Genomic DNA, 24,197 nt, shown 5'->3' on the forward strand with positions numbered 1-24,197 from the left:
TAAAAATTGTACTTAGTACAACACAGTAAAAATCTGTTTGTATGTGGATATGCACGTGGAGGCGCAGCTTCAAGCTCGCAAACACACACAAGCTCCTGAGCATTACCAGTAAACAGGCAACGTTAGCTGCCTGGATTTATTTTGTTTAAAGATTTATTTTGTTTAAAGTCCTCTTTAAACCAGGAATATTAACAGTACAATAACAGTACACTTACTGATAGAGATGATTCAAAAGTGAAAACAATATACAGCATAATATTTAGGAAAGAAACAGCTCTTAATCATGTAGCTTGATGTTTTTCCCTAGTAGAAGAAATTAAGTGCATTTTTACATCTGTAGCCTTAAAATAAGAAGGGAAAAAATAATGAAACTTTGTATTTTAAAAGATTATATTTTAAATACATTGCGATCAAATCCCTAGAAAGATAACTATTATTGCTCTACAAAACCTAAAAGTTACAAAGTCTTGGCAAACTCTGAAAGGGGGAGTAAGCCTCTGGGATGTACATATATGCAGAAATATATATACACATGTACGTATGTATAAATTTTTGGCGAGGGAGATGATACTCAAAATCAAAGGAGACATCCCACTTGAAGCTTATTTAATTCACTTTAACGTCGTAACTGAAGCTTGAAATTCCCTTTACCCAACGTTCTGCTCCTTCCAGCCTCCTGCTGATAAACCACTGTACCCCTTTTGAACTGTACTCTGACTGTTTGCTTGGCAAATAAATGCTGTTCCGCCCTATTAAACCTTTTAGGTAGTTTCATCTTCGGATTTCTCAAATACAGAGCTAATAAGGAGCTGCTTTGATGCTGTCTTACTTTCAAACTATAGCCTTGAGGCGTTGAAACGCGCAAAAGGTAACCGAAAAAGTAAATTGCCACGAGCAAGGCGCACCCTCCCTTTCAAAATCGCTCCGACCCTCTGCAATGCACCGCGTTGCAGCCGAAAATCGCCTGTTCCCGTGCAGAACTGCGTCCTGTTGGCAGCCCCTGGGGTTCTGAACCCGGGCCACTTAACCAGGAGGATGGGGAGAGGGGAAGCACTTTTAAGTTTAAAAGTCCTGGGATCCCTTGAGGGAGGGGAAAGATGGGAGGCAGAGAAGGCAAAGCTTCCCAAAAGTTGATTCTAGACAAACAAATATCAGGTGGGAAGCGAGAAAGGCAACTTGCTTAAGCACGCAGTAATAAAACTTTTGCATAAGGCGTGGCGACAGTGCGCGAGAGCCTGCTCATAGGCGCTAAGGCTGATTTCAAACCTCGGGCTCAGATTACACTTTGGAAGGAAGACCCCGGCGCGCACTAACGCCTCTCACACACTTGATTCCCCTACACACACACACACACACACACACACACACGCGCGCGCGCGCGCGTGCACATACGTACACACACAAGACCTCTTAGTTGAATATAAACAAATGAAACAATTGAAACCATATCTTTTTCTTTAAAACTGCGATAAAAGAGACTCCCGCTCAAAGGCGTCACGGTTCCTCTCATTTAGGTTTCTTTTCAGAAGAAAAGAAAGCCCCCGGGAGATACCTCTGCCCAGAGTCAAGTGGATCCTACCTGCTTTTTTAAATGCCTGTTTTTCCATTGCTAACTCATAAAACACATTTTAAGCAGGATAGCTGAGCTCCAATCTCAGCCTCAGAGCTCCTTGTCACGTTCTGGTTCTCTTGCTTTCCCTTTCTTTCATCACAACGCTTTGGTAAAGTCGCATAAGTGATCAAAATTAACATAAATCATTATTAGTTATTAGGATTCGCTCTAAATTACACTGTGACTATCGCACCAGCCCCATCTGCCGCCCCTGCTCTAGCAGCAATAGATTGCAGATAAAATAAATGTCCTTACCCCATTAGAAGGTTCCTGTCTCTGTAGCCAAAAGCCAAACAAAAGCAATAAATACCGGGCTTTCTCTCTCCACTATTCAGCTATGACTCTTTTCATCAGCTCTTCTTCTAGAAAAGCTCGATAGCTGCCTGAAAATATTGCATTTTATATCACCAAAGGGCGATTAATATTGCATTAACTGTATTTAACAGTTTTTTAAGCGCGAGTATTCTACAATGCGTTGGTTTCTGTTAATATGTACAGGGGGTATCAGAACTACTGCACACCACTTAAGATATTCGTATAAACATACTATTTGTCTCACACTTTGTGTGTATATATATATATATATATATATAAAATGTTAGAGTGTAGCGCGCGATGTTTGAAGTGGAAGAAGCCGTGCTAATGGTCTGCTTAAAGTATTCAGACACTGGCTGGAGACAGCCGGGTCCCAGCCTTCATTAAATGTTTATTGTCAACACTTGGCGAGGGAGGGGCGGGGGGGAGGGAAAGACTGGTGTAAGAGAATTTTCGCGGCTGGAAATTGTCAACACTTTGTTTTATTCTGATCCATGCCTACAAAAGTTTGTGTGCATTATGCTTCACTGAAGCCACGCGTCAAGAGTTACCAAACTTTGGTTTGTAATTCGCTTTACCTAATCAATGCAAGGAGTCTGCCTCTCTTCCTTCTCCATCCCTCCTTTTGCCACTTCTCTCCACGCTTCTTTAGTTTTTCTTCTTTTTTCCCATTCTCTTCGCTTTCTAAATCGGAAGGAAGAGACCTCCGGGGCCCTCGGGCTTGGGGCAACAGATGGGAGACAGGCGCTCCTAGCCCCTCCCCTGGGGCTGCAGCAGCAGGACACTGGTCCCCTGGCTTGAGCTTTGCCAACTTCTCTCGAAACCGAGATTTTCATCCTCCGTTTTGCGATCCAGGACTCTACGGAATTCCCCGGGACTAACGCCCAGCGGCCAGCCTTCCTCCCGCGCCAGGTGTAAGGTCCAATTCGTAGCAGGGCTTTGTTGGTGTGCACCCTAACAACAAAACAAAAGACGAGACCTTATTGCTCCCAGTTCTTGCCAAAAAATGTCAACCAGTTTTGTAAGTTTTGTGGTGTTTAGGACGTCTGTTGACGTAGGCAAACTGTGGGGAGGGGAGTATTTTTAACCTCTACGAGATACTGGTCCATTCCCTTTTCTCGCAGGACGCCCTCAGAAGCCCTTACAGGGTGGGAAAGAACATTCGGGAGCGCTTAATTACCAGCTGCGGGGCTCCAGCTCAATTCTCTGAGGTGACGCCGCACACAAAACGCGCTTGCGCGAGCTCGGCGCGCACCGTGCGCACTCGGAGCGCGCCCCGTCCGCGCGGCGCTCCCAGCGGTCCGTACCCCGCCGGTCACGCCTGCGCACGCGCGCTGGACGCTGGGCACTCGAGCGTTTGACCGCTCCGGTTATTCACGGCCTGGCTAAGCCCCGGCCAGGGCCGGTAGGCGGTAGCTGTCCCACCGTTCGAGAGGAGCTGAGGCTCCCGGCAGCTGGAAGCTTCCGGGCCGCGAGTCGCGGCAGGCGGCGGAGGGGCACAGACCCAGCGTACCTGGTCGCTGGGCCGCGGCTCGCACGCCTAGGGCGCTGGGATTTCCCCGCGCGGGCGGCCAGGGTTGGGTGGGTGTTTCCAGGGGGTCAGGAACCTTGCCTGGGTCGGGGGAGAGCGGTTCCCCTCCTGGCTGCAGATTCAGACCCAGTCAGCTCTGCCTGTGGTTTGAAACGGCACCCGCTCCTAAGTCCGAAGTCTAGCCTGAGAGACTGGAGGGGAGGGAGCAGCACCACGAGGCCGCCTCCGAAATCACTCCGGGAGCCGCAGGAGCGTTCGGCCGCTCCAGTTTCAAGGCCCTTCCGGGCCCGCGCCCCGCCCTACGGAGCCACCGGATTTCGGGGAGGGGGAGAGGGAGAGCTGCCCAATCTCTTCACCAGGCTGACTTGACAACAATTACTAAAGTTTTTAATTAGCTTCTTGTTATCCTTCATTTTATTAATTTCCAGAATCCTCAGGCCATGAATTATTCAAAGGGCAAGCCAACCCGAGCGGGGCGGCCGCGCGCCCCCGCCGCACGTGCCCGGTCCGGCTCGGGCAGAGCCGCTTGCCCGCTGCCCCCGGAGGGCGTGAGGCGGCCCGGCCCCTCCCGCCGCGGTGGCGCAAAGGTTTGATCAAATATTAAATAATGTAATTATTGCGACAAGGCTTATCTCGCAGGTGGGAAAGAGGCCCCCCGTGAGATTTAGAATTAGGCTGCTATTTTTTAAAAATCAATTAAGCTTGCGTTCTCCTCTGGAACCGCTCGCGAGGACTGGGGCTAAGACTGCAGCGGCAGTAACACCCATCAGCAAAACCACACCAGAGAATAACTGTGGTCGTCACCTTTATCACCTTGCCGGCCACCAAGGCCATTCGAATGGGGTGGGGAACGCTGCTTTTAGCCAGGTCAGAAGTCACAATTCCTACCTCACGGATTCGACTATGAAAGCCCATCCAAGTGAAAGATGGGGTAGGGATTTTTCAGGCTAGGTTGGCGGAAAGACCGGGGAGACGGGGCAAGGGGCTGAGGGCGGGAGCTGGCCAGATGAGTCCTCGGCCCAGGGCGCCCTGTCCTCTCTTGGCGCGGCCAAGTGTAGGAACCGGACCGAAGTCATCTTAATACCACAAGAAATTAAAACTCGATACAATCACGTCAGTGGGTGCCTACGGTTTATTTATGAGGGTGTAATCGAAGTTGAGAGCAATTTCAGAACACGCATTAAACAAAAATCTATTAAGAAGTTAGTTGAAGCGTCTTGAGGACATCATTTCCTAGACCTACAGAAGTAGCGGGACCCGGAGCTAGGACTGGGGAAAAGAGAAAATTTAAAACGAATGGGTGGCTTAAACGTGGTAGATGCATTTTATGCTTACTTTTCTTTTGCCTTTCCTACTCCACCACCGCCTGCATTTCCTGAGAAGCTGAAATGCAAACAGAGCACAATTTTCCCACTCCAACTTATTTTTAGATTATTTAAAAGAACCGGAGCCACGCTCTTTCCACCCACTGACTAGTGCCAGAATTCACTTGAAGTTCCGTTCTTCAGAACCAGAAAACTTTGAAAGGTTAACTACCACTGAGTAGCAAGCCTTAGCACTCTCTCCAGGAGGATGTTTGTTAACTTGTTTATTTGTTTGTTTGTTCGTGAATTGACAAAGGTATCTTAGAATAGTCTTAATATTCCTTCAGGCAGTACACAGATTCAGTCACTAGATAGCAAGGCATTTCCTGTTTTGTTTTGCACAGCTTCCTACTACGTAAAATAGGAAACTCTGCAAAGCATGTATTTTCATAATATGTTTTATTAACATAATATTGTCTTCTCTTTATTTGGTAAGGATTTTACTTAATACAAAACAAATGCTTAGTTCTTATTACATACATTAGTCATCATTATATAATACAAATATATTTGCCTGCAACATTTCCGTTCGGGGCAGATTTTTTTTAAAAAACAGCCTTTGTAAATCTGTTTATTTGTTCATTCCTGGTTCTCCAACAATGAAATCCGGTCATACTTTTCTATAAAATTACGTGGGTATTTTTTTAAACAAATGTATTTTATTTAAAACTTTGATGACATTTCAAGTTAATAACAACAGAAACAAATCAATTTTGATGGAAGAGATCTATTTTAAAAATACCTCTAGTGATTTTTTTAAAACATTAACAATTGTTTAAAATCACAGCTTTTTAAATGTACTCTTCTTTTTTGAACATCAAGCATTTTGTTTCACAGATTTGCCGGTGAAATTAAAAAGATTTGGCTAAAGTAGGATGACTTCAGAAGATACAATCCCAGCTATTAAGAAACTTTTTACATTTGGCATCTGATCTAGTCCCGGGTCACCAACAGAGAATCTCTGGTCCCTCTGGAGCAGTAGGTGGTACACTAAAGTTCCAAATGAACAGAGGCATTTGACACCATGGCTGGACAGATCAGTGGATGGTTTTTGTTAAACTCCAAATAAAAGTCATTTAGTTACAACATTTTCTTAGAAACGTTTTTAGGCTAGAACAACACATACAAACCTCCAAATGCCTCTGCACCGAACCTTGATTTAAATATTTTGAGAGTGCGTGGTTATTTATTACCTTCCACCACTCTGAAGCGAGGGCTGTGCTTGAAGGATTTCTGCAGTTAAAAAAAAAAAGAAAACTTTGATAAACACAGGCAACTAATAGAGAATTCATTTTATTCAGAGCACCGCTTTCACATGAGTTATCTGAAAGTGAATTCTGATTCAGCAGAAAAATACATCATTCTCATCCTTTCCCCTCTTTTCACCTCCCTTTCAACGTCCTCCCCTTCCCTGTATTTTTGGTTGAATTGAGTCTCATTTGTTGACCGGCTCTCCCAGGACTTTGGCCCAGTATAAACACAAAAATGCACCCAAATCATAAAACTGCTCTTCTTTCAGTTATATTTTATTTGTAAGTGTACTGGGACATATCCCCCTGTTGTATTTTGGCGCACAGAAGTGGTTCTGATAGAAGTGGGGAGGAGGGGAAGATAATAGAGCAAAGACATAACCAAGGAAAAAGCTCAGCAGACATACATGGACAGGTAGATCAATCCGTGAGGCATTTCAGGATTAACACTGGCAGTTCGTAACCACTGTGTGAGTGTGTGCATTAAAGAAAATATTTACAGTAATCTTCCTTTTTTCCTTTTCCTCTAAATACAAGAATATGACAAGAATGTTGTGTTTTCGGTGAAAACAGGCAGTAGACTGTGAAATCACACTATCCACAAAACGGTCTATCAGAAAGCTAGCCCAGTTTAGTGCTCAGTTTCAAATGCATAGAATGTTTGCGCTGCAAACAATGATAAACAATGTAATTAAATAAATAATGCCTAACCAGAGTGAGACCTAGTTGTGTTTCTTTCTGCACCTTTCAGATCATGCATGATTTCAGTCTTGTTAAATGGCAGGTTTTTTCTTTTCTCATCTGTTCTGTTTTCAATTTTTTAGTTCTTATTAAAGGACGGTAATAAACCATCTCCACCCGAGATCAAAAGAGTGTCTTGTGCACCAAGCAGGCATTTTACCTAACCACCTTCAATTTTTTTTCTTTTTTTAATCCATCAGTAGTTTCATAAAGTACCTTGATTATTACTATGAAATACTATACATGATTTTCTATTTGGGAGACTGATAGTGCAAATTAAAGTTTTTGCTCCCCAACATTTATCCCCAGCAATAAATTACTTTTGGATAATAATAATAATTTAATAATAATAATAATGAAACAGTTGTTCTGCTTCCCCCCCGCTCCCAACATGCAGACCTTTTTGAAATAAATGGAGGGCTTTAAACCCGTCTTCCTCTCATCTGGGATTTAGTTGATTTTCTCACAGCCAAGTCCTGCTCCAAGTGAAAGCAGAAACTTCTCAATATTTCAATGATTTCATGTTCTCCAAGAGAGAAGAAAGGGGACCTAGAAGAGCAAGATGGGTCCTGTTCTGTGGAGAAAATGGGACAGCGTATCTCTCCTACTGTCTGCCACCCCATCAATCTATTTGAATCAACAGGGGAAAAAAAAGTAGATAGTTTAAAATAAGCCACTGAGAAAAATAAATGAAAGGGCAAGCAAGTTCTATGAGTGGGAAGCGGGGGGAAAGCTTAGTTTGAAATGGTCTGTTTTCTAGATCTTAGATATGAGAGCAAAAATGGAAAGAGTAAAAACCTGGTTAAAATTGTTCTGTTTTCCTAGAATAAAATATTTATTTCGGAGCCTCTAAATTCTGCTTTTTAGTCAGCCCAAAGACTATGCCTCTCTCTCCCTAAAGACCCCCATCTGACCTATCAGGCCACAGGAGTATAGGCTGGGTCACTGGAAAACTTGGACTTCACCTAAACAAGTAGCCACCCGCCACCCCTTTCAGCTGTGACCCTACTCACTTTCTGGAAATGGAGAGCAGCCGTCGGAGTCTCATTGGAAAAGAGAAAATAAATCAAAGAGGACTTGGATGGGGTGTAGGTAAGACTTAGAGGAAAGATTAAATTAAACACACAAACAGAACAACTAGCTTTGCTACCCAGAATTTCACCTTCCGGTTCGTCTGGTGTTCGGTCTTTGACTCAGTTCCTGTGTGTAGGGCTGGGCGATAGTAATAACGTGGTGCTCTTTTTTCTCTTCCTTGCGGGGGCAGGGGAGGAGGGGGGAATGAAGCTGTAGAACACGACTCTCCGGAGTTAAATTTCTAAAGCATTTTTTTCTTTGCTTTTGTTCTGTTTTGTTTTCTTTTGTCTTTATTTGTCTAGTTTTTGGTGGTTGGTAGGTTTTTTTGTACATAGCTCCTTGGTCCCCAGGAGATTTTGATAAGTGTCTCTGGTCAAAATCAGTCAATTTCCCTACCCTTCCCGAGTCTCCCCCCACCCTCACCCCCAGAGCCATCCTGCCCCTCACAACCCCTCTTCCACTCTCCGCTTTCCTTCCCCCGACTCCCCCACTCTCACAAATGCTCCCTCTTCTCCCCCCGCCCTTCTCTCTGGTGTCCACACCCTGCACCCCAGTCCTCTAGGCTGGGGAGGGTAAGGGCAGGGAGAGCAGAGAGGAGGTGGAGGCGAACGCTCGAGGAGGGGCTCCCCAAATGCAAGCAGGACAACGGACGCTCTAAATCCGGGGGGAAACAGGCCCGGGGAAAGCCCCTCGAAATGCCCTTCGGCTCCCCGATCTGCCCCGCCCGGTACCTCCCATCCCCCTCAGTAAGTGGCGGAGAATTTCATCCGCTTCTGCTTCTGTCTCTGGTTGCAAAACCACACCCGCACCACGTTCTTTTTGAGGTCCAGTTTCTCGGCGATGGCGGCGATCTTCTCGGACGAGGGCCGGGGCTGTACGGCGAAGTAGGCCTCGAGCGAGCGCTTCTCGGGCGCGGCGATGGAAGTCCGCTTGCGCTTCTTCTCGCCACCGTTGAAGAGCTCGGGCTTGTTCATTTTCTCGCGCTGCGCGCCCTCGGCTTCCTCCAGCCACGCCTGCAGGATGGGCTTGAGCGCAATCATGTTGTTGTGCGAGAGCGTGAGCGACTCGAACCTGCAGATGGTGCTCTGGCTGAGCGAGCCCACGCCCGGGATCTTGAGGTTGGCCAGCGCCGAGCCCACGTCGGCCTGCGTCACACCCAGCTTGATGCGCCGCTGCTTGAAGCGCTCGGCGAACGCCTCGAGCTCGCGCGGGTCCGTGTCCGAGTCGCAGATGGACGCCAGGCCCGCCGCGCCCACCACGGCCGCCGCCGCCGACGCCGCCGCCACCTGCCCGGCCGCCGCCGCCGCCGCCGCCGCCGCTGCCGCGCCGTGGTGCGCCGCCGCCGCCACCAGCCCGGGGTGCGGCAGCCCCGACGGCATGTTCATGGCGGCCGCCGCCGCCGGGTGCGACAGGTGGCCCAGGCCGTGCATGTGCGGATGCGGATGCGCCGAGCCGCCCAGCAGCCCGCCGCCCGGGCCCCCGCCGCCGCCCCCCGGGCCGCCGCCGCCCGGGCCGCCGCCGCCCCCGGGGCCGCCACCGCCTGGGCCGCCGCCGCCCCCCGGGCCGCCTCCGCCCCCCGGGCCGTCGTGGGCGCCGCCGCCGCCGCCCGCCGCGCCCGCGCCGCCCGCGCCGGCCATGAGCGCGAGCGAGGGCGACGAGATGTGGTCCAGCAGGTCACCGGGCTCGAGCGCCTGGTGGTGATGGTGGTGGTGGTGGTGGTGCGCCAGCGGCACGGTGGACGTGGACGTGCATGGCACGCTGTTCATCGTGTGGTACGTGGCGTCCGGCTTGAACGGGTGGCTCTTGCCCTGGGACACGGCGATGTCCACCGCCGCCAGCGCCTCGGCCCGCGCCAGCAGCGTTTCGTCTAGGCTGGCGAAGAGGTTGCTCTGTAGCTGCAGGCGACACAAACCAAACCAAAAAAAAAAAAAAAAAAACAACCACAAAACCAAAAAAAGCAAAAACACAGAACAACCACACACAAGCCGGAAAGTACAAGCAAAAGGCCAACACAAAGCAAGCAAAATAATAACGACGAGGGTGGGGATAGTGGAGACCGGGAAAGACAGAATAGGGACACATTGGGGACGAGACAGGGGGTCAGATGAGAAGGGACGGGAGTGTGAGGAGAGGGGCAGATGCGGAGGAGAGGGGGACACAGGAACACATTCCGGGGACGGGCGTGGGAGACGGAAAAGGAGGGGGAAAGAAGAAGTGCAGATGTAACTCGCAGCTGGGGACCCGTGTCACGCACCCGAACACGCACAGAAAACGCCTTTCCAAGGCATGAAATTAACAGGAAAGAGTGGAGGGAAGTCGAGACTCATGGCCCCAGTGCTCCCCACTCCTATCGCCGGCGCCCGACACGGAGGCAGAGGCGACAGGAACACGACACTAAGCTCCACTGTACGAAGCCTGCCTCGCAGCGGGACTCTTCTAAAACTCCCTGCCCGCAAATCCCCGCACCGGGACCTGTACATACATCAGCACCCGACATGCAGCGTCTCGGAGACGGGGAGGGGGCGGGCCCGCGGGCCGGGTCCGCGTGCATGGCGCGCTTACCGGCGGCGTGGGCAGGCAGGCCCGCCGGATGGCCTCGGAGCTGGAGTGCAGTGACGGGTACTTGTGCTCAGGGAGGGTGGGATGCATGGCAAAGTGAGGCTGCTTGCTGTTCATGGACATCATCTTGATGGCTTGGCAAGTAAATCCACAAACACTCCGAAAGTCCGCGGGAAAGTGCGCACGCCGGCTCCCCCGGCCTCCCTTCGGAGGCTGCAGCCGCGGCGGCTGTCGGCGCGGAGGCGGCGGACGCGCCGGGGGCCGCTGCTGCTTCTGCTGCCGCCGCTGCCGCCCGGCGCTGCTTTGACCGCGCAGACCGTCGCGCACCGGCCTCGCGATCCCACTTCTCCGAGAGCTCTAGCCCCGTGCGCCGACGGGATGCACTCCTCTTACACCTGAGCCCCAATTCTCGCGGCCGGTCCGGGGAGCTCTCGCGAGAGCTCGCGGGCCCGCCGCGCTGACAGGCATCAGCTGTCTCTGTCTATCTGACGCGCGCTCTCCCTCTCGGCGGCGCCGTGCGTCTGCGCGCGCGCGCGCTCTCTCCCGGCCGCGACCCGCGCGTGGGAGCCGCTCTTATAGTGACCACCAGCAAGGACAGCGCAGGTGATGCACCTGTAGCTACCCGGACATGCGCACTGCACTTCTCACCTTTCCCATCGCGGGTCTGGAAAGATCAAAAGGGCCAGCTATTGTTTGAGGGTAGGCATCTTTTAGGGGGAGAAAGACGATGCTCACCAGCCCCTGGGTGGTTTCCCTCCCTCCTCCACACCCTCACCCCGATCGCAAGCCCTGAATATATGCGCATTACTTAGGCACACCTCCTCTCCGGGACGTCTAACAAGCTGTTATATAATGTATACAGCTGGGCATTTGTATGTTAAATTATGCCCGCGCATTCTTCTGTATGCAGTATAAATAACACAGAAATGCAGAAGGTGCTGTCTTTTGCGGCAAGAACCTGTTTCTTTCATGGTTTATAAATAGGTTCCTGGAGAATGAATAATCGCGGTGACAGACATTTGTTTGAAGCAGTCAGATGCTATTGATTTCCATATGATTTAATTTCCTCCGCATACTTTGTTGTTGTTGTTGTTGTTGTGACTATAAGTGTGTCAGGCACCGACAGTGACAGCCACTTAGGAGCCACAAGGAGCGTGTGCTTTCTACTAGGGAACGGCTGGTTGTTGAAATGAAGTTGTGCATTTCTCTTATTGTTTGTCTCCTTTAACCGTGTACAAACCCACATTTCAAACGAGCTCCGGATGATCTGAGGCTTCTTGTAATCAAAAGGAAAAATAGTTAACAGGGTGTAGCTGGGATCCTTACCTCTCTTCAGCATACACACACACACACACACACACACACACACACACACACACACACTTTATGTTGGAAACTCCAGGAAAAGGAAATAGCTTCAGAGAAAAGGGAATAAGATGTTGAAGAGAACTTTATTTTCCCTTCCATCGTTTTGGCTTGTTTGCCCACCACCCGCCCGCCCCCGCCCCCCAGATACAGATATACATACAGATGTATAGATGTGTATATATATACACACACATTTTTTTTTCTTCAGTAGGGAACAGAATCAAGCCAATTTATAGGAAAGCGTGATTAAAATATTAATTCAAACCAACTTAAAAGAACGGGGCCCAAGCTCTGGTCCAGGCTTTATTTATTTTTTATTATTGTGAAATCAAAACGTAAGAAGAATAAATCAATTAGCCAACCTGCTATGTGGCCCTTATGTGGCAGGCAGATCAAGGGCCTCCCGGGGAACCATAGTTCAGGTGCCCGAGTCCCCAGGGACTCAGCCCGTGCCCGGGGTGATAACAGCCCAGATGTTATCACATCTGCAGCGAGAGAGCTGGAGAACTGCAAGGGGCTGCGTAGGGGAGGCAGAGATCAGATAAATAATCTTTCTGGTCTCTCCCACAGCAAGGAGGTCTGTATTTCCGCTAAAGATTAGATCTCATTTCTATAAACCTAAATTTACGTTCGCCTTGGATCTTTTCTTTGGATAAACGCGTGAGTATTTAGCGGACACGCTCCCTACTCAAATTCCAAGAAGAGCCCAGAGGCGTCACCACGGCTTTTTTTTTTCTTTCTTTTTTCTTTCTGTCTTTTCTTTTCTCTCTACCTTTCCCCCTCCCCCCACCCCCTCGCAGCCCGAGAGGGGAGTTAAGAAGGATGTTCACTTGCTAGTGTGAGAAGGAGCCTCGTTTCCATCCATTACGCGGTCCCTTGGGAGTGCTAAGTGCAACTTTATCTCTGCGGGGAATGGACCACGAGCAGGACATCGCTGGAGGGAGCGAATGAGTCCTACGGTAGTCGTCGCACCGGGTGTTCAGGCTTAACTTAATCCTTCCTGACACCCACCGCGGCGGTTCCCTGAGCTCGCCTGCGTTAGGGGGTCGGGGGGTCGGGGTCGGGGGAAGGAAGGGCGCCGCAGAGGATGAGCGCCTAGATCCTGTCTCCCCCTCCCCCCAGGGAAACGCTGGCTTTTAGGGACCCCAAAGAGTGCAGGGGAAACAAACGCAAATAGCACAGTTTGGGGGCCACATGGACCCAGAGACAGAGAGAGAGGTGAGCCCCTGAGTACCAGAAGCCCATCTCGGTTTACCCTCCAACACTGAGAGAGCGCCAATTAACCCAGCGGGGAGGTCCCTGGCCTGAGGTCAAGACTTCATCACCTTGTCCAGACTCCTCTCCTAGTTCACTTCTTTTAGGACAACCAGAGTCCCTGCCCAGCTTAGGGTGGGCTCAGACCTCTGCTCAGAATGTCTCACTTTCCCCCAGGGCTAGAAATAGGGCCCTGGGTACAGTTCCCATCTCATTACCCACCCCCCTCACCCCACTAATGGATTGGAAGCCCATTTAGGGCACATCTGTGTCCACCCTGGCACTTAGGAAGGGTGCTTGTCACAGAGTGAAAATACCCCATAGAACAATACCCGTGTGTAGGAAGGAAGAGAAGGCAGACGGCGAGGGCCGGGAGAAAAACAAAGAGAGTTCAGCAAGCCAGGACCAATGGGGAGTGGGGGGCAAGCAGGAAGATCGCCGAAGGGGTCTCCTCTCTCCCTGAAAAGGAGATGCAGATTGGAACAGAGGGCGTGCTGTCCCCATGCAGAGCTGTCTATCTTGATTCCAGCCAGCAATTTTTCCAAAGTCATTTATTTCATCCTTCCCTCATTTACTTTCTACCCTACCTTGAGCACCAGTCTGGGCCAGGGCAAGACACTGGAGATAAAATGAGGTATAAAATACAGGCATCTGCCTTGGGGCGGTGGCAGTCTATGAGAGTGGGGTAGCTACAGGTGAAGGGGGTGTTTTTGTGGTACAGGTGTGACAGGTGCGATGAGAGGGAATTGTATAGAAATACCGGGTGGGGTAGGGGATGATGCTTGGAGAATTATCCTGTCACATCCCTGCTGGGCCTCAGCCCCAGGCTAGAGAGTGGGACACGGTGGTAGATCTGCCGGTACTTCCTTGGACCTTATCAAGCCTTTCCCTACTCTCCCCAGGGCAGTGAAAGGGAAGGGTGGTGGACTGGGGCTCAGTCCATCAATGTCACTGCTTTGTGTTCCGGGTTTGGCAAGTGCAGTAACTAGATGGCCCCTGCCAGAGCTAGTGATGCCCACGTGGGGTCTGAGCCTTGGCATAGAATCCTGGGCAGGTTGGGGTTTGTTTTTTCTTTTTTTTTTTTTTTTTCCTTCCTGTTTAATGACCAACACAGATTCCCTCCTCACCCGATCTCATAGCTTTGCATTTTATCAAGAGGGAGATAATGAATGCACAGCTATTGATTTCCAAGGAATTTCCGCCCCCAGGGATAGGGAGTCTATCATCTGGATCAGAAACACATTTCTTTCCCTCATTAATTAATTTTCTCCTCCTTCGTTGGCAGGCCCCACTTCACATTTCCTTTCGCAGCGCCTCTTTCCCGGGCTTTGCGGGCAGACGTTGGTAGGCTGGAGTGAAGACCCGCGGGAGAGGCGCAGCGCAAGGGCGGGACCGGCTGGGGGTGACTGCTGCTCGCCTTTAAGCACCCCGCCCCCTCCACAGCTGCCACTGGCTGGGCAGCCTTTCTTCTTCCGAAGCGGCGCGGGGAAAGTTAGCTCTGGACTCAGCAGCCCCTACCTGCACGCCTCCCTCTCCCCAGCCCCACCTCTGGGCTTGAACCCGATTTATCTATCCGCATTCGGGGCTCCTCGCAGATGCGGGCCGCCACGTTTCCTCCCGGCTGCCGCCCAGAAACTCGGCCCGTTCACCGCGCAGCCAGCGCCCTGCGCGGGGGAAGTCGCCAGAGCCTCTAGTCGGCCGGCTTCCGAGGCCGCTTGGGTTGTTTTAAGCGGTGGGAATGAACTGGCCAGCAGAGGACTAGGAGGCCTAGAATTGGGAGGGGGGCGGGGGGGGGAGTGTCGGTATTCGGAAGAGGGGCGGCACTTGGGAGGTTCGGCTCCCTTCCGCTCAGACACCCTCTGTCCGAAGGGTGGGACAGAGGGGGGACTAGTGCCGTGCTTTCGCTTCCCCTCCTGGCGGCCTTGCCAGCGTCAAACCTGGGCAGCTTTGCTCCCGGGTCTAAGCGCTGACCCTTGCGCATTCCGTTCCCGTCCCTCCCGCGGTGTGGGCACTGGGCTCCTCGCCCGCCCAGCCCGCAAGGCAGTCCTGGGAGGTCGCCCTGCCCTGTGCCACCGCTCAGCCCGAGGCGCGAGTTCACAGCCACGCTCTCGTTGGCGAGAGCTGGGAGATTTCCCACAGGCTACTGTCCTTCCTTTCTACCCCGCTCTGCCCGCACCGCGGCCGCTTGTCTCCCTCGGTCCCAAAGGCCGGGGTGGGTGAGTTATTGAGGCCAGGGGTGATCAGCTCCTGTGAGGCTTCCAGCTGGGACCTGCGGAGGAGGTTCTCGAGTAAGCCGCTGAAAACCCAGTGTTTTCGTTCTTCTAGCCGTTTAATTCAAATGCCACTTACGTTGGGAACATTTTCCTGGATGTCGAGCACCCCACTCCGAGATGTCCCTGATACACACTTGGGATCCGAATGATGCGGCAGTAAAGTTCACTGCCGGTCATTATCTCTCTTGGCGTTACATCTGTAGAGATCTAGGTGTATATATATATATATATATAATCTCCACCCTAACCCCTCGGTGGACTTAAACCCACCTACCTTGTGAAAGCCCTAGGGATGATGTAGGACTACGTCTCCGTCCTAACAGGGGCATGGCCTCCCTCGCCCGCTAGTTGCCAGAACAAGTTGCACTGTCCAAGTGACAATGCTGGACCGCTACGCTTGGCCACGGGCCCCTGTGGTTTAGGTCCCAAGGGAAGCAGAGCTGCTCCCGCCCCGCACAGGCCCCTTCCAGAAAGGGAGAACGCGCTGGTCAGAAAAGGGGCTTCGAGGTTACGAACAACAACGAACAAACCAACTCTACAACAGACACGCCCGCCCCTGACCCCACGCGACGAGATGGAAGTTGTGTCGTCTTCCTCTCCCCGGAGAGCCGCGGGCCCGCCGCTCCCACCCGGCCACACGCGCGCGTTGGTGGGAGGCAGCTCCGCTGGCGCACAAGGACCGCAGAGGACCCCCAAGCCCCCGCGACCGCAGTTCTGGGAACCGAGAGGCGAGCACCCGTCGCCCTCCGCAGACTCGTCTCGGCCTGTAGGAGCGGGATCCCCAGGAGGGTCCAGACGCCCCGAGGAAAGCGCAAAGCCTCGAGTCCACACGCCGAAGTGCGGAGCTGGGTCCTGTCGCCCGGCTCCGAAGCTCGCAGGCGCCGCCGCCAGCCGCCCCTCCTCCCCGCCGCCTGCACAAATCAAAGCCCCTTGCGAGGCACTGGGAAATAGTTGCCTTGTCATGTAACACATTGCCCTGATTTATTATAAAATTTTAACGAAATCATGCATATTTTAACAGCCTTTAATCACTGCATGAAAATTTAATTCATGGACTGTAGCGCGTTTAAATAAATGAAGTGTTAATTCATTAGGATTAATTAATTTGTTAAAGGATTGTGTGCAAGGTTAAGGTGGAAAGAAAACTCTTTGTTGGTTTCGCGTCTTAATCGCCAGGTTTCGCAAGTAGTAATAAAACGAAAGGAAACCGCAGAGCTGGCCCTTTCTTTGGGCGGGGCCCTGGAGAGAGCAGCTGAGAGCGCCCTCAAGAGCCCGGGAAACTCCGACCAGAGGGGCACCGGCAGATCCGTCCTCCCGGGAGAAGGGGGAGCGGCACTGGCTTCGAGAATCCGGGAAGGAGGGGTTCGCCGGAATCAGAGGAAGGAATGCGGGATCGTAGCCGAGGCAGGCGGGCCAGACCTCACCTCCCCACCCCCAGCACAAAGACGACCCAGTGAGGGAAGCGAGGTCGCGCCTTCCGGTCCTCGGAGCGCCAAGCCTCGGCTTAATGGACAGATGATGGGCCAGCCCTGCCACCTCCTGAGCCTTCTAGCCTTCTGGGAATCACAGTCTCGCCAGCAGGCCGCCGGTCCTGGCGGCGAGGCTGAGCCTAGAGTCTCAGGGGATGCTCAAGAGAGAGGAGGCGGACCAAAGCCAAACTTGCCAGCTCAGGCTGGGGCAATCGGGAAACCTTTTCCATCAGGAGCCCTGATGTTAGTGAACGGTTCCTTCAGCACCTCTTCTGAGACATCTGATGAATAGGCAACCCCTTGCAGGAGAGCGGACACAGGCGCAGAAGAGATGTCCTCTTCCGCATCAAACTCTTATTCATCCCTAAAGACCCAATACAAATAGCACTTCCGTGAAGCAGCCTGGTTTACTTTCTGCTCCATGCTATCCCCAATACAGACACTTTTCTACTCACCAGTGTTATAAGAATTAAAATGGTCCAGAACTAGGTCCTCCTTCCTCACAGAAAGTCTCAGTAAATGCCTAAGTCAAATCTTTGCCCTAGGGTACTGGATGTTCACAGCCCCAAATTATATGTCACACTAGGCGCACACTTCTACACATTTGATTAATGCAACCAACATTTATTAGAGGGGGTCTGCTCCCTGTTAAGACACAGCAGACCTAGAAATCTACCTTGATTCAAGAAATGGAGCTTCAATCGAACTTATTCTAGGCTGCCTCTGTCATGTCAAACTGAAGATCATCCAAGCCTAAGCTTCAGATGGGTTCTTAAAAGAAAGCTGCAGCTTCCTCCCTCAGAGTGGGGTTCCGAGAATTAAGCAATAAATGTTCGCTATGCACTCTGAGATCACTGCTTAAAAGGTTTTCTCTCTGCCAAGTATTATTAAAAGGATCGGGTTACATCATGATAGGCAAAGACTGTTGTAGGACTCCCACGAATAGGAATGAAAGACCTTCTTATGAGGCCTTGGGAAACCCTTCTAAATAGGCCACACTCCATGAAACTAAACTGTTCTCTACAAATATCATTCACAGGCACAAAAGTGAGGGGGGAAAAAGTCTAGTGCATGTATTACACTTTGAATTGAAAACCATTCAAGTATATAGAAACAGGTTCCTGAAACATCCTAAGAATCAAGACCGAAGCTCTTCCCTTGTTCAGTGGTACCTTCAGAGGTTTCAAACCAGAGTAAATACAAACGAACTTATAAGAAAACAGAGCAGATTTGAAATTAAGGGACTATATATCTTCAAGTCTGACATTTTCAGTTTAAGTCTCAGTTGATCCATCAGAACAGGAAAAAGACTTGTCATTTTGGATGGGATGAAGATTTTAAAAATTAAAAGATAAACACTAAAGGTCATGTCAAAATAATATCTAACATCATGTCACATTCTCTTAGCCATAGCACTTTAAAAAGATGAGAAGTCAAAAGATACTGTTTTTATAAAGACATGAACTGATGTGTCTTTTCCCTTTATCACTAGCGCATCTTTTTCTAACATAGCCTTAGTGCTATTTTGAAATTCATCTAAATGTCAGAGTTAATGTGAATCTTTATAAACTTAAAAGTGGCACACACACGACTCCCATCACTGAGCTCCCACTTAGTAGTAGACTTAGATTGAGGACACAGTCAGGAATTAAATGCTACTTGAAAAGAAACATGCTAATACTTCCAAAACACTACTTTAAAAAGAATTCTTGGAAACTTCAAACCCATTCATCCTTTGGCCTATAAGTGTGAACTCCCATGCATCCCATGCATGAGGGAGGAAGAGTACAAGGTCTGGAGTCAGAGGCCCAGCTCCGAGACAGGGTTCTAATCCCATTCTAGCTGTGTGACAACTAATTCTCAACTCGCTTATTTGTAAACTGGGGAAAATTAATTCTTGGCTCACAGAGTTTGAAAAGAAGATTACATGAGATACAGGTTAGCAAAGTACTTGGTTTCAAAAAAAAGTATTTGTCTTGCTTTAGGGTGTGTATATATAATAGATATATTTTAAAATGAGACCACCATATTTGTCATGACATTTCAGATTATGGTAAAGAGATTAGGAGTACAAATGAGAATGTGTCATTAAAATCAGATCCTGAACAGATTATTTCCTTCAACTGAGGAATGTCAGTTTTTTTTTAATTTAATATAATATATGAAATATTGTTTTGGAGAAAATGGAGCAGTGTTTCTGAAGCAGCTAGGAAATACTCTAGCCCAATAGAGACACCCTCACCTGGTTAGGCACTAGTAAATCAGGTTACACACTCTGCATTTCCATGGCACAGTGTCAGTTTGTATTAAAACCTAACACACTCATGGTTAAAAAAAAAAGAGTTACAGACAGAATTAGAGTGAGGTTTACCCCCAAATTTACTCTATTCAGAAATATGTTAGACTTCTACATTTAATAGAATTTCAAATGCATATCCACGTTGTCAAAGATATTTAAACTGCAATATCTCTGAGAGTATCCATTAGCTTAAACATTATCAGAAAGACAAAGTAATACATAAATACTTATTGGAAAAAATATGATAGAACAAAAATTATGCTTTATATTAAGCCGTTTTGGGGGGAGGAGGCTCTTATTACTTCTAAAAGTAGAGGTCATGATCCTCCAAATCATAAAAGTGACTTTTTATACTTTTATGATTTTGTTGAATCCTGAGTCTCTTATAACAGAGGTCAGCAAATTTTTCTGTAAAAGGCCAAACAGTAAATATTTTAGGCTTTGTGGGCCATATGGTCTCTGTTAAGACTATTCAACTCTGCTGTTTCAGTGCAAAAGCAGTCCTAGATAAAATGTAAACAAGTAAGTGCAGCTGTGTTCTAATAAGACTTTATTTAAAAGCACTTAAATTTGAATTTCATATCATTTTCCTGTGTTGTGAAATATTCTTTGGATTTTTAAAAGCCATTAAAAATCTATAAACCATTTTTGGTTTACAGGCCTTTCACAAAAACAGGTACAGGCCAGAATTTGGACCACAGGCCATAGTCCACCAACCCCTATATTAAAAGATCAATAAAAAATGGTAAGTTTTACTGGTCTTTATAGGCTAATTCAACATGAGCCAACATCAAGGATTACAGTGCTTCTGACATCCTTTATTCAATTCACATAGAAAAGCATGCAGTATTACTGTAAAACAGTACAGTATTAATGTAAAATGTTCAGTGCACATTAGATAAACAAGTCATTAACATACAAACCATTTTTAAAGGCCTATATGGGCATACCAAACATGTTTAGAATAATATACCTTTTCAGAATCTAAATTAAAAATTGTGCTTAGCTCACCTATTCTCACCCCCTTTACACTCTTCATGAAAAAGTTTTTTGGGGCCTACATAACAGATAATCTTTTAGCCAACTGAAACTTCTTTTTCTTAAGTAAGGAAAACAGTGCAAGCAAGAATGCTACCATGCATACGGTTTCCATGAAGAACAGTAACATGCAAACAAGAACTTTACCACTCCAAAGAAAGTTCCCCTGGGACATAAGTGGATCAAGAACTTGGCAATGAGTGCTCCTGCACCTGTATATCTGAAACGATGAAGCTACCATGTTTAGGCTCCTCCAAACACAACTGTTCCATGACTTCTTGCTAAAGTAGGCTCAATTTCTGATTTTCAACACACACAAAAAGATGAGTGAATGAAAGCTACCTGACATAAAACAAGTATTTTCATATAGAAAATGTATTCTTTCATATTAGCAACACATTCTCACAAAAACTGGACAGAACCCAACGTTAAAAATGCAAACATATACATAAAACTTAAAAAAAAAAGTAGACGAGTATTGGACTAAGGTTCGAGTGCTATTTCTCCATCATGGCCTTGAATAAAAGTTAGGCTATCACTAAACATAAATAAAAAGAGGCAGGCAAAATAATTTCCACCCTAGGAAAAGCTTTAAAGAAACTCAAGTGTCTTATGAGCAGTGTGTGGACAACACCGAAAGTTTTATTTAAAAAATCCAAGTTCTAAAGATAACTGAGGCTTCAAGAAAACAAAATATACCCAAACCAGATACGTATAATATTCATTAAAAAGAAACTCTCACCCTACCTTTTCTGGTCAAAAAGATCCCCAAATGAAAATGAAAAAGACTAAAACTCTTCAAAGTGAACAAAAGTATCCTGGGTACAGGCTAATCCACCATTCTGACTTGACACCTGACGAAGGATTATCAGTTCAAAATGGTATAGAGCTTTTATGAGCGGAAAAAACTAACTTTGAAATCTTATATTCCTCTCAGGACAAAAACATAAATGACACCTTTCTAATGAGTCAACTTTTAGTTGCTTTTGATGGGCTGGCATTGGAAAGGCTGCTCTGGATTTTTCTTTTTGTTGATTGATTCACATTTTTATTCCTCTTTTCGGGCACAAAGGAAGCAGACCAAGGAGACTGAAGGTGGTTATGAAGACCATGCATCTCTGAGGACATCTTAAACAAAGATGACCCAAACCTTTGATCTTCAAATAGCCTGTGTGAACTGCTTAACAAAACACCCTGGGAAAACTCAGTCTGAAACAAACAGCTTGGGGGTTTGATTTCATTGGTTCCTGGGTTAGAACTGGGATGGAGTGAAAAATCTTCATTCATTTCCTGGTCAGATGGAGAGAGGAGAAAAAAAGAATTGGGTTTCCATTCATTTCCATTTTCTAACTGATCAGTAGTTAGAGAACCTTTAGAAAGGTTTGGTTTAGTTCTTTCTTCCAGCTTATCTGGTTCCTCAAGGAATTCACTGCCTTGAGATGACTTTGCTAAGCCATCCAAATCCAATGACTTAAAACCGTTATTACAAGGGCTCTTGCTGTTGTCTGACTCTGACATCATTGAATCCAACTCCGAGATTTTGTCAAGGTAAGCCGCATCCATTGATGCTTCGCTGGATGTTCTTGTCCGATTCATTTCAAAGGAGCGGAGAGAATTCAATCTCTTGGATAAACATGAGCCTGATTTCTCACTCAATTTTGAAGAAATTTCTCCAACACAATTTGCTATCGTGTTCTCTTCTGAGCTTTCAAAATCCAAGCTGGGGTCATAGCTCGTGGAACAACAATCCCAAAACCCTGTCTTTGGGGAAGTAAAACATTCTGATTTCTTCTCACTTTCACTTCTATCATCTTCTGAAGAATCTTTATTACAAACATTCGGAGAATCACAAAAATCATCAAACACCAGTTTTCTGAGATGGTTTGAGTGCTTTCTGGAACCTCCTGCTTTGACCACAGAGCTCTCTCTATTTTCTGGCGTATTGAGCTGAAGGCAACTAAGGGACAAAGGAGTACAGGGAGCTGGAAGATCATAGAGTTCTTCATCTTTGTAGGATACACAATCACTTGACTTATTACCCCATTCTCTTTCCAAATAAGTATCCATACTTGTATCTGTCACATCTAACATTATTTCCACCCGTTTGTGATATAAGTCTTTGTTCTTAGAACAATTTGGTTCTGTTTTGCTGGTGCTTTCCTGTCTGACAGAACTGCTAGAAGGTTTTGCCAGGTGTGAATTCAAGGTTGATGAGCCAAGCTGCTTTCTGGCACCATCACCTTGATTCTTGGATGCCATATCCTCCTCGGTGCCTTTGCTCCCCTTGCCATCTGTAGAAAGTGCTCTCTGGCAAATGGAATTCATAGCTTCCTTCTCATCACTTGAATTTTTTAGCTGTGTAATTTGAGATTCTAGTTCCTCTATATATTTATCACTTCGTTCCAGGGCTTTCTTGAGGCGATTGGTTTCACGTTCATACTGTTCTACTTTGGACTGAAGAGCAGCTACTGTAAACCTTCCAAACCTACAAAGAATGGAAGGATCGTTAACCTTACAGTTCAAGATTTTTTCTTTCCTTTTCGAAGTTTAAGAGTGCAAATTGTCTCCACCCATTCTAATTTCACATAACAGTGACACTTCAGACCACTCAATGAACAGGATAAGAGCAATGACAGATGTAGTACCTTCAAAAGAGGGTTTCCCCATTTATGTATTAATAAGCATATGATAATAATGGCAAAGGCCTAATAGGATACTTCTGTGGTCAAATCATACTAGTAGTAGCAGCGAGGCAGAAACTCACTGATGATTTCCCTCCTAAGAGATGGCATTATCAATTCAGCTCATATATGCATGAAGAGTTATATCCTAAAACAATGGCAAAGATTTATGATAACATTTGAACAGTGGTCCACATCTTGAAATATTTACATTCAATCATTTTCCTATCGTACAGCACTGTTTTACAATACATTCCTTATACAGTGTCACCTTGTCAAACATAAAATGCCAATTTGAAATTCAGAAATCTTAGCAGTTCCAGCAGGAGTGGGTTTAAATACTTATTTGGATCCTTTCAATTATAGCTACCCTTGATCTGAGGTTTTTACTTGGCCTTTCTGAGTACTGGGCTTTAATTCATTTCAGCTCTACTTATTTTTGGCATTTCACGACTGTGTGGGACATCAATTTCATTTCTTCCAACTTTGAGGTACAAAGTCAATGCTTGTGCTTCCAATGTATTACACATAAAAACATTTTCACATTTTCTGAAAAGGAACATTTTGAAGAATAAGTGAAAAAGAACACAACAAAAAATCACTCCTCTCACTTGGGATTACCTTGTTTCCACTATTCCCTTAAGAATGGGTACTGGGGTTCAGCTAAGAAAACAAGTTTTGAGCACCTAGTATGGCTCATGGTATATTTGGAGCTGACGATAAAAGGATCAATAAGACTGTCCCAGCTCCAAGGGACATAAAGTATCTATCTTAAATTCTATCTGATCTGACTACCAAAGGAAATTTCATCTTTCAGGAAACTGCTTCTTATGAGTCAGTAAACATAAGTCTTACATTCTAACCCCATGAAAAATAACTTCTCTCCACAAAAGTTCTTTTAAAAAGCTTTTTCTTAATCATTTTTTTGATGACGTAAATATAGGCCCATCTTGAAGAATTCAAGGATTGTCTGTTTTGAGCAAGGTACTTGAGAAGGTGACTTCTACAAATTGTTTTAATCTATGGGTTTATCTTTTTCTTTCTTTTTTCCCTAATTACAAAAGAATAATTACAATTAAGAAAATGTACTAAGTATTAAAAAATTAAAACGGAGAAGAAGCCAACAGTAACTGTACCTCTTTGCGTCAACAACTATATGTTGTATGACTCTCACTCAAGACCCATCAGCTCCTCCTAAACTGTAGCCCAGTTCACTCTCCAGCTCCTCCCCTACATGATCCCTGCTCTTGTCACTAAGGAAAAAAAGCAGGGACAAAGGTAAATATAGATTCATAAAATCTCAGGGTTAGAAAGGACCTTAAAAGACATGTTGCCAAATACTGACCTACTCACTGCAATTAACTGATCT

At 47.3% G+C, this 24,197-nt stretch overlaps 2 protein-coding genes across 3 annotated transcripts in view; both read right to left on the minus strand.

The window, feature by feature from the left end:
* Positions 1–8,630: 8,630 nt before the first annotated feature.
* Positions 8,631–10,572, minus strand: POU4F1 (POU class 4 homeobox 1). Its single transcript, XM_059996122.1, has 2 exons — positions 10,450–10,572; positions 8,631–9,782 (listed from the first exon to the last, which is right to left on the minus strand). Exons 1-2 carry the CDS (start codon positions 10,570–10,572, stop codon positions 8,631–8,633), a joined length of 1,275 nt encoding a protein of 424 aa, XP_059852105.1.
* An 8,788-nt stretch (positions 10,573–19,360) lies between these two features.
* The window catches only part of OBI1 (ORC ubiquitin ligase 1), a 46,184-nt gene continuing 41,347 nt past the window's right edge, over positions 19,361–24,197 (minus strand). For both annotated transcript variants that reach the window (XM_059995668.1, XM_059995669.1), the window contains exon 6: positions 19,361–22,632. In XM_059995668.1, the coding sequence (XP_059851651.1) occupies positions 21,117–22,632 (1,516 nt within the window). In that variant the 3' untranslated portion in view covers positions 19,361–21,116. The remainder of the gene's footprint in view (positions 22,633–24,197) is intronic.

This window comes from Delphinus delphis, chromosome 18 (assembly GCF_949987515.2).
Source record: "Delphinus delphis chromosome 18, mDelDel1.2, whole genome shotgun sequence".
In the NCBI taxonomy this organism is placed as follows: Eukaryota; Metazoa; Chordata; class Mammalia; order Artiodactyla; family Delphinidae; genus Delphinus; species Delphinus delphis.